The following is an 11,695-nucleotide window of genomic DNA, read 5'->3' on the forward strand; positions in this document are numbered from 1 at the left end:
GACAGAGAGACAGAACGAGCGGATCTGTGGATTACTGCACATCTCTCTCTCTCTCTCTCTCTCTCTCTCTCTCTCTCTCTCTCTTTCCCTCTCTTTCTCCCTCTCTCTCTCTTACTTCTCTTCTGCCTTATTTCTCTCTCCCGCCCTCTTTCACTTCCATTTCTCTGCTCTGTTCACTCTTTTACTCCCTGTACTTCTTTCTGTCTCTCTTACACCACCTCTATCTGTCTCTCTCTCCCTTCTCACAATCCTTCGTGCTCTGTCTACTTCTCTTTCTGCTTCTCTGTTTTTTTTATGCCCTCTTTTACCTCTCTCTCTCTCTCTCCCTCTCCCTCTCTCTCTCCCTCTCTCTCTCTCCTGTCTTCACTTCTCCTTCTGTGTCTCTGATTGTGTAATGTTGTGGTTTCTCTTCTTTTTTTCCGAGCAGGGCCACCCAGACTGCACACGGCACAAACCGCCTCACTTCTGCACTTTAGCTGTGCGACAGCAGCGGCTTCGCTCTGAGATCACAGCTCTCTCTGTCTGTTTGTTTGTTTGTTTGTCTGTGTTTGTTATGTTTAGCTGCTTGTTGTGTTTGTTTACAGGTGTGAGCTGGAGGAGTGTAAACGGTGAGTGAGAGTGTAAACGGTGGTGAGGTACTGTAGACAGTCTGAGTCTCTGAGTGTGTGTTTGCTTGTCTGGACATGTTTTACAGGCGCTGAGGCATTTTAGCAGGTCTGACCTGCAGGAACACGACCGGCTCTCGGCAGGTTTGATCATGTAGAGCACCCTCACACTCTCTACACTCTCCACACACTCTCACACACTCTCACTCTCACACACTCTCACTCTCTACACACTCACACACTCACACTCTCTACACACTCTCACACACTCTACACACTCTCTATACACTCACACAATCTCACACTCTCTACACTCTCTACACACTCTCACACTCTCTACACACTCTCTATACACTCACACAATCTCACACTCTCTACACTCTCTACACACTCTCACACACTCTACACACTCTCTATACACTCTCACACACTCTACACACTCTCTATACACTCACACAATCTCACACTGTCTATACACTCTACTACAGTCTCTATACACCCTCATTCTACACAGTCTCTGTACACTCACACAATCTCACACTCTCTACACTCTCCACACACTCTCACATTCTACCACACTCTCACACTTTACCACACTCTCACACACTCTCTACACACTCTCACACTCCACCACACTCTACCACACTCTCACACTCTCTTACACTCTCACGCACTCTCACTCTCTACACAATCACACACTCTCACACTCACACTCTCTACACACTCTCTATACACTCTCACACACTCTACACACTCTCTATACACTCACACAATCTCACACTCTCTACACGCTCTCACACTGTCTATACACTCTACCACACTCTCACACACTCTCTAAACACTCTCTACACACTCTCACACTCCACCACACTCTCACACTCTACCACACTCTCACACTTTCTACACACGCTCACATTCTCTACACACCCTCACATTCTCTACACACTCTTTACGCACTTTCGTACACTCTCTATACACTCTCACACCCTACACACACTCTCACACTCTCTATACACTCTCTATACACTCTCACACTGTCTACACACTCTCACACTCTCTACACGGTATCACACTCTACAAACCCTTACACTCTCTTACACTCTCTATGCACTCTCACACACTCTCACATTCTATACACACTGTCACACTCTCTATACACTCTTACACACTCCACACACTTTCTACACACATTCACATTTTTCACACACTATCACACTTTTTCCAGACACTCTCACACTCTACACACGTTCACACTCTATCTACACTCTCACACTCACGCTCTCCATTCTCTCCACTCTCACACTCTCCACACACGCTCCACACTCTCACACTGTCACTCTCTTCACACACTCTCACACTCTCCACACACTCTTACACTCTTCACACACTTTTACACTCTACACACACTCTAACACTCTCTCTACACACTCTCACACTCTCCACACACTCTTATACTCTTCACACACTTTTACACTCTCCACTCACTCTCCACACTCTAAAACTCTCACTACACACTCTCACACTCTCCACACTCTCTCACACTCTTTACACACTCTCTACACACTCTCACACTCTCTACACACTCTCACACTTTCTACATACTTTCACACTTTCCACTCTCTACAAATTCTACACATTCTACACACTCTACACACTCTACACTCTCCACACACTCTCATACTCTCTACACACTCTCACAATCACACACTCCACACTATTACACTCTCCACACACTCTCCACCCCATCATACTCTCCACACTCTCCCACTCTCCATTCTTCAGTCTCACACTTTCCACTCTCACACAACTATTATTATTAATGTACTATGAATTATTCAGTATCTACTATGTGTTATCCACTTTAAAGGGTTGGTGTATTTATATAAGACCTTATTTCAGAGTGAAGCTGCACGTCTGATTTATAGGTGTTGTTGTGAATCCTCAGCAGAAAAAAGCAGAAGGCCGAACTGCGGTTGGATGGATTGTCCTCCACTGCTGCTCTCATCCATGCTTTCTATCCTTCATTCCACCGGAGTCTGTGAGTCTTTAACCAATCAGATTTCAGTGGGGTGAAGAATATGAGGCATGGGCCAATCTTCATCCTCATCATCCTCATCACCCTCATTATCACGATCCCCGGAGGAAACAGCCCAAGGTTATTACAAACTAAGATGTGATTTATTAATGAATGATTGAGTGAATGAATTGATTAGTACTAATTAATTACTGCACACCCCAGTAACGCAGTAACGCTGCCATTACAATCCATTCTTATACTGGGGGCTGCAACAGGGCAATAACAGGGGTCAGGGAAAATTCTGACATTACTCATTTGTAATTTTGTCAGTTTAATCAGTATTCATATTGAAATTATTATATTTATTAATGGTAAAAGGTTATTAAATGTCATTGGGGCGGGCAAGGAGGGGCACATTTACATTTACATTTAGCAGTAAATCATATTTAAATGTATCTTTCTTTTCACACCATATACATATATATATATGCACCCTTCATCTTATTTAAAAAGCACAGCCCAGTATCTGCACCAACACCACCACAACAAAGCAGCATGACAGCCACCTTTTTTAACACACATGTCCAGTATGTCCAAAAGCGTCCAGATAGCTGTTCTAATTACAGAATTCAGCTTTTTTAAAATGGAATTCTACACAAAATTCCTACATAATTCAGAGAGATTCAGAGTGGTTTAGTGTGAAATGGCTCAGATGTCTTTACAGTGGTGGTGATAGGAACCAGGGGTCGCCATGACTACAACACAAATATAGACATTTTATTTACTATCCAAAACCACCAGTGAAACTACACGAGTCTTCTGAGTTTATATGGAATGACGATGATACAGTTTTTTTGGGGTCTATTTTGCCTCACAACACTCTGAATGTATCCCTCCACCATGAATGGATTTTAAGGCCAAAATCTTCTCAAAACTACTATAAAACTATTTCATGTAGGAACTTTCTGTGAGGGAGCTTTTAGAGGTGGACGTCTGGTTCCTATCACCACCACTGTGAACAATTCTGACTCTAAGATTCTCTAGAACAGAGCGTTTCACACCAAACCACTCTGAATGAACTTTGTTTTCAGTTTAATCATTTACTTATGTAGAACATAGAAAACAGAATTTTCCTTTAAGGTGCACCTAAAGCAGACTTGTATAATCTCCATAGAAAAGCACTGACCAATAGAATGGAGCTCTGGAGCAGCCACACATGAGCCTATGGTCACCATGCCTAATGCCAAGTGTGGGCTAGAGGGGTATAAAGCCCTCCAGCAACTGTGGTCTCTGGTCATCTGATCATCTAACATCAGTACCTGAACTCACTAATGCTCAATCAAATCCTCACAGCAAAGCCTTCCCAGAAGAGTAGAGGCTGTTCCTGCAGCACAAACTCACTATTAACACTTTCATTTCAGAAGAAACACTGACACTTTTGGACGGACAGTTTGTTAAGAATGAATTCTTATTCAAATTCATGATTAGAGCGACTTTCTCCATCTATAATCTCCACCAACAGTCACACAGACTCATACCTGCAGCTATCAGTGGGTTTTATGACTGACGTCTTTATTATTTTTTAAGACACAGTGGTGTCTCTCCCCTGAGCTTTGGGCTTTATTCTCACTCAAGGCAATTAACTTCCATTATTTACCCATGAGATGTTTCACACACCTCACACAAACTGTTAATGACCATTAAAGAGGCAAAACAACACCATTAGAGGCCCCGCGGGGGCAGAGGGGGGGCCGGGCCTGATTCATCACCTGCTCAGAAATGAAGAGGCAGAAGATAAATAACATTTACATAACAAAATAACATACGGGAAACCGATGGGTGCATTAAATTCTAAAATTAAATAACAGAAATGATCAGAGCTGTGAATTGTGGGCAGCAGGTAAATACAGTCCGTCATCCGTTCACCTTTAGAAAGGATGGACTTACTGCAGTGAAGTGATTGTGGTGAGTAAAATGAGGAAAAGCAAACAAAACCACATAAACGACAAACAGAACAGCTGACTTACATACAACACCTGAGAACATCCAGAGAACGTCCAGGGAACATCCTGAGAACACTCCTCACAGTCACTCCAATCACAGCGTAAATGTCTCCCTCTAGTGGCTAATGAGAGCACTAGCTCAAAGATTTACAGCCTTAAAATATTATATCATGACAAACAATAGATAAACACTCGATATTCGCTCACTTATGACGGCCACACAACACCTGAATACTGTATTAATGTACCAAGTCAATAAAACCCCTTGTGTTGTCAAAGGGGACAATTTCTGCCTAATTCAGTGTTTGAGATGTAAACAGAGAGATTCAGAGTGGTTTGGTGTGAAATGGTTCAGATGTCTTTACAGTGGTGGTGATAGGAACCAGGGGTCCCCATGACTACAACACAAATATAGACATTTTATTTACTATCCAGAACCACCAGTGAACCTACACGAGTCTTCTGAGCTTATATGGAATGCTGATGATGAAAATAGTGGAAAATCTGATATGATAATTTTTGAGGGGGCTATTATGCCTCACAATGCTCTATATGTACCCCTCCACCATAAACGGATTAAAATAAATGAATTAATATTACGTTTTAAGGTGCAAACAAAAGGTTTTATTCATGTACGTCATTAAGGTTGGTGCTCCTATTTTAATCAGTTGTGTTTTTTCTCAGGCTTTGCTGAGTCTTCAAAGGCCCATCCTACATTATTCTCATATCTTATTTTTCCATCTGAGGCCCACTTATAACGTTTGTGTGGTTTTATGATCCAATTCATTTTTATGTGACCGTTCCAACCTTTCCAACTTCCCTTTACCCCTTAGAATTAAATCAAGCTATGATAAAAGCCTTCTGTGACGTCACAAAAACCAACATATTTACATACATCCATCCATTCAGCCAACCAGTTTAGCCTTGCCCACTCACCCTGAAGTTATAAGGAGTGTTTCAGCCTGGACTGCTTTTTGAATAAGGCACAGCCAATTAGAACAGAGCTCATTTACATATCAGTCTTTATAACAGAGTAAGAAAAGCACAGAAACATCATAAGAGGAACTTATAAAGTACAAGAAAACAGAATATGTGCCCATTAAGATTATTATAACTCGTATCTCCAAAATGGTAACTTTACAGAAGAAGGAAAAAAACCTACTCTACTTTTAATGCAAGTCAATGGAACCAGAAGTTTTTCCAAGTAATTTTGGGTAATTTCTTTAAGTCCATTCATCATGGAATGTGTAAACAATGTAAACGCTAACATTTTTTTTCAAATTATGTCAAAAAAAACAACAAAAATGGAGATTTTCGAGGTTTTCTTCCAACAACAGCGATATGTAAATGAGCTCTACTCTGATTGGCTGCCCCACAGGCCGTGCCTCTTTCAGAAAGTAGTCCAGGCTGAAACACTCCTAATAACTTCAGTGTGAATGGGCGGGGCTAAACCGCTGTAGGCTGAATAATGGCGGACACATTGTTTTTTGTGACATCACAAAACCAGTGAATTTCGAATGGGTGTTTTTCCATATAGTCCATACGAAACTTAAAAAGTCTTTACAAACGACATCAAACTCTTTTATTCCAGAGTTCAGTGAGAAAAAGCAAGAAAGACCTGGTTTTCCATGATTTGGGCCTTTATATTGATTAACCCTTTAGGTTGATCTGAGTTGAGTCGAGTGCGACTCAATTCCGAGTCGCTGCCATGTGGATGTACGTTAAACCGCCGAGAGTGTCGTTTCGGGTCCTGCCGCGGCCTTTTCCTCTCCGCCGCACTGCAGGTGCTTTCTTCACTTTCTTATTAGAGATGATGATGATGATGGGGCTGATGGCGGCGAAGAGCGAGGAGAAGAAGATCCGCAGGTCCGAGAGCAGCGCGGACGACATAGTCTGCCTGACCGTTAGCGTGTAAACCCACAGCCCGTTATCCACTCCGTACATCAGCACGTACAGCGTCACCAGAGTCACCACGGTAATTGCCGCCCGGCGCTCAGCTGAAGCGCCGCCTCCTCCTCCTCCTCCTCCTGCGCCACTGCGGAGACCTTTGACCTGTCGGCTGTGGCGATAGAGGAAGATGAGGATGATGAAGCTAGCAGTGGTCATTAGTGACATCGGGACGACGTCCCTGACCGTCTGAGCCGCGCCGTTAGCGTCTCTAGTGTAAGCGGACGGGAAACTGACGAAACAAAACTGGACGTTTATGCTGTTCTCCATCAGCTTGGTGTCGTTCTTCGCCCCCACGGAGAAGACCACAGAAGGGCCGCTGATGGAGACGTTGATGACCCACACTGCCAGGAAGATGACCCATAAATACTGGGCGAAGAGAGAGCGGGCAGTCGCCCCGCGAGAGCCAGGGGGCGCGATGCTCAGGCACTGATAGCTGCTCAGCACGAAGGTCAGCCAGATGGAGAGCGCACGGGACGTCCTGTAGGATGATGATGGCATTTTAGTATCACTATAATTTCACCAAAGAGTGGCCAATAACTGTAACACACACACACACACACACACACACACATCATCTAAACCGCTTATCCTTCTGGGTCGCGGTGTAACTGTAACACAAAAGTGTTGCTAGGCCATTACTGTGGTATCCCGGGCAGTTGCTAATATATGAGTGTATTTGTGTGCGCGTTTATATATTTGTGAAAATGCTGAAAATTAGCAAACTTTGTCGCAAAGCTAAATACAGTAGTAGCCGCCTTGTAGCCTAAATTTGGCCCATATTTTAGTTCATGTTTATAGATAACAGTGAGTCATACAGTGTCAGAAACCACAGAATCAGGTCTATTAGAGATTACGCCATAAAGAAGTTCACTGTAAAATTACAGTGAATTACTGGCCATAAGTTACTGTACCATATTAACAGTAAACTAGAAGCAGAAAAGTTTGTAAACACACTTTAAGTTGTCTTGAGAAAGCTATTGCTATAGAGTCCCAGGCAGTTACGTTGCTGTTAGGCAGATGCTATGGTATCCCAGGTGGTTGCTTAAGTGTTGCTTGGCCATTGATATGGTATCCCAGGTGGTTGCTAAGCTGTTGCTAGGCAATTGCTATGGTATCCCAGGTGGTTGCTTAAGTGTTGCTCGGCCACTGATATGGTATCCCAGGTGGTTGCTAAGGTGTTGCTAGGCAATTGATATGGTATCCCAGGTGGTTGCTTAAGTGTTGCTTGGCTTTTGCTATGGTATCCCAGGCAGTTCTTTAAGTGTTGGTAGGCTGTTGCTATGGTATCCCAGGTGGTTACTAGGGTTTTGCTAGGCCATTGCTATGGCATCTCAGGTGGTTGCTAGGGCTGTTGCTTGGCTTTTGCTATGGTATCCCAGGCAGTTCTTTAAGTGTTGCTAGGCTGTTGCTATGGTATCTCAGGTGGTTGCTAGGGTTTTGCTAGGCCATTGCTATGGTATCCCAGGTGGTTGTTTAAGTGTTGCTAGGCCATTGCTATGGTATCCCAAGTGGCTGCTTAAGTGTTGCTAGGCCATTACTATGGTATTCCAGACGGGTTGCTTAAGTGTTGGTAGGCCATTGCTATGGTATCCCAGGTGGTTGTTAAAGTGTTGCCTGGTCATTACAATGGTATCCCTGGTGGTTGCTCAAGTGTTGCTAGGCCTTTGCTATGGTATCCCAGGTGGTTGCTCGGATGTTGCTAGGCCGTTGCTATGGTATCCCAGGCAGTTGCTAATATATGAGTGTATTTGTGTGCGCGTTTATATATTTGTGAAAATGGAACCAAAAAACGGTAAAATATTAAGCGAAGAACAGTAAGTTGGCTTTCTCCAGCCAAAATAGCAACATCACACTGTGACTCCACAGTCACCTGCACCACAAGATCACTGTGCTGTAGCTTCAATCTACTGCTGTAACATAACAACTGTAAACGTGATGCAACTCAGTCAACAGTAATGTACTGTAAATTTACATATAAAATGACTTTTAATTTTAATTTTACCTAATTTAATTTTAAATATGTTAAAAAAAATCAATGAACATATTTATTCACCGTGTTTTACACTATATGTACTCAGATTATATTTTAAAAATGCAAGTACACATTTGACAGACATTTCAACTTTACTTACATCCTATAATACCAGTAAACAATACCATTTTTGTCAACACCTCATTGTTTCAGCATTTAAACCATCACTAAAAAAGTCTTTGAAACACCAAAACCTGAATAGTGGGATAACAACAAGCACTTAACATGTTTTTATTAAAATTCATACCACGTTTTTAACTCTATGTTGCCAAAAATGGTAATAACTGGCAATAACTTCCTTGGAACGGTTTTAGACATCATGTGTAATGATTTAGGCATGCAGTTAGCATCGTGCTAACTGCTACACATAAGCTTCCATTACTTGTTAGCTACATTAGTCTTGTAGCTCCAGTACAAAACTAAATTTTGGGAAGGTGAAAAAAGTGAACTTCTACCAGTGAAGGCCAAAAATAGGAGAAAAGGACATTTTGGTGTCAAAGACATTAATGTCTGTGATCTGTCTTTAATAGATAACTGTTCTAACATCACCTGTAGACGAAGATGACGCCCTTGCAGCCGGCGTCGTCGAAGACATTAGCGATGCGGAAGGTGGCGAGTGTTTCCAGCACGCAGCGCACACCCACCACCAGCAGGTTGGTGGACGCCAGGTGCAGGACGATGGAGTCGGCCGGCAGGAGGCGGCCCTCGCGGTGCAGCGCCAGCAGGAAGGCCGTGATTACGGCGCAGTTTCCCGGAACACCAAACACAGCCAGAGAGAGATACAGCAGCCCACGGGCCAGAAACTCAGCGTCCATCACTCAGCTGAGACACAGAGGACGTGTTAAACGGCTAACATCTACAGGAGGACCAGTTATTAACATTATACTTATCATCATAACATAGTTAACATCATAAATCATAAAGAGTTTATAAGAGAGTTCAATTCCTCATTCTGAGAACTTACATATTAGTTTCATAGTAGTTACGGATAATTCATAGAAGACACTGAAAAATACAAAGTAGATACTGAATAATTCATAGCAGATACTGAATATTTCATAGTAGATACAGAATAATTCAAAGTAGATACTGAATAATGCATAGCAGATACTGAATATTCATAGTAGATACTGAATAATTCATGGTAGTTACTGAATAATTCATAGTAGATACTGAATAATTCATAGTACTTACTGAATAATTCATAGTAGATATTGAACAATTGCTAGCAGATACTGAAAAATAAAATAGATATTAAATGATTTATAGTAGATACTGAATAATTCATAGAAGATACTGAAAAAGACAAAGTAGATACTGAATAATACATATTAGATAGTAGTAGATAGTAGATACTGAATATTTCCTAGTAGATACTGAATATTTCATGGTAGTTACTGAATAATTCATAGTAGATACTGAATATTTCATAGTAGTTACTCAATAATTCATAGTAGATACTGAAAAATACAAAGTACATACAGAATAATTTTAGAAGTAACTGAATAATGCTCAGTAGACATTTAATAATTCACAATAAGTAATGAATAATTCATTGTAATTACTGACAAATTAGTTATTAGATTTAGTAGCTAACTAAAAATTCTAACAAACTAAAAATGCTTTCTACAGTTTACAGTTCACATTCTACAAATTTCACAGTAAACTTCAAAACCAGTTTGCATAAATTAAGAAAACTGTTATCCAAACAAACGGATACTTTAGTCGATTCAGCTAGTCCAAGGTTGTCCAGTTCTGGTCCCGAAATGATCCTTGACTCTTCCTGCCCAGACACCTGATTTAAGTCAGGTGTTAGTCACATGTTTAAGTGTTTGAGCAGAGAGTTCACCCAAACTGGACCACAAGCAAATTCATTCAGTATTAAAACAGCAGATCGACACCAAGACATAAGAGATACTGAAGATACTGAGCTTCTTCTCATTTCTTACCTGAGGCGCCAAGCAGGAAGACCACCGCAGACCCCTCTGCCCGAGTGTGTCCTGTCTCTTCTCACCCCGACTCTCCAACGCCGAACCCCTCCTGTCACTCTTATACTCTTCACTGACAGAACCACAGGGAGTCTGAGGCACTGCATGGTCCAGTGAACCCCCACTGAGCCCAAACTCCACCTGCCTCTCATTATCTGAATGATCTACACCTGACTGACCACCACTGACAGTGGTGAAGTTTGCTAATGTACAGTGCTGTGAAAAAGTATTTGCTCCCTTCCCAATTTCATGATCACTGCTAGACCTGCTGAATCTTAACATCACTTAAATAGAACCTGTCTGGCAATGTGAAGCAGGCTAGAAGGTCACTGGGCAAAAATGGCATGCATGGGAGAGCTGTGAGGTGTAAACCACTGCTGACCAAAAAGAACACAAAGGCTTGTCTCGCATTTGCCAAAAAACATCTAGATGATCCCCAAGACTTTTGGGACAATATTCTGTGGACTGATGAGTCAAAGGTGGAAGACACAGGTCCCGTTACATCTGCCGTAAAGTGAACACCACAGTTCACCATAAGAACATCATACCAACAGTGAAACATGCTGGTGGTAGTGTGATGGTCTGGACTGTGTTGCTTCTGCAGGACCTGGACAACTTGGCATAATTGATGAAACCATGAATTCTGCTCTTTATCAGAAGGTCCTGAAGGAAAATGTCCACTTGTCAGTTTGTCACCTAAAGCTCAAGCGCAGTTGGTTTATGCAGCAGGACATGATTCAAAAGAAACAAAATTAAGGTTTTGGAGAGGCCGAGTAAAAGTCCTGAGTTGATCCCATCTTAAATGCCCTCCAATGAAGCCGGATTAAAACAATTCTGCAAAGAAGAGTGGGCCAGAATTCCTCCACAGTGATGTACAAGACTCATCGCAAGTTATCGCAAACATTTGACTGCAGTTGTTACTGCCAAGGATGGCATAACTACCTATTAGGTTTAGGGTCAATTACTTTTTCACATGGGTTTTGAGTAAATCTTGATCTTCAATAAATAGAGCGATCATTTAAAAGCTGCATTTTGCGTTTACTTGTGTCGTCTTTATCTTATATTAAAATGAGTTGAATGATCTGAAACTTTTAATGTGA

General features: G+C 41.9%; 1 protein-coding gene across 1 annotated transcript; it reads right to left on the reverse strand.

Moving 5' to 3' along the window:
• Positions 1–6,346: 6,346 nt before the first annotated feature.
• LOC118799419 (olfactory receptor class A-like protein 1) lies at positions 6,347–9,422 on the reverse strand. Its single transcript, XM_036559262.1, is given in 3 exon segments — positions 6,347–6,415; positions 6,417–7,053; positions 9,157–9,422. Coding segments are annotated over 3 exon segments (972 nt in total).
• Between the last annotated feature and the right edge of the window lie 2,273 nt (positions 9,423–11,695).

This window comes from Colossoma macropomum, unplaced genomic scaffold (genome assembly GCF_904425465.1).
Source record: "Colossoma macropomum unplaced genomic scaffold, Colossoma_macropomum, whole genome shotgun sequence".
Lineage (NCBI taxonomy): Eukaryota > Metazoa > Chordata > Actinopteri > Characiformes > Serrasalmidae > Colossoma > Colossoma macropomum.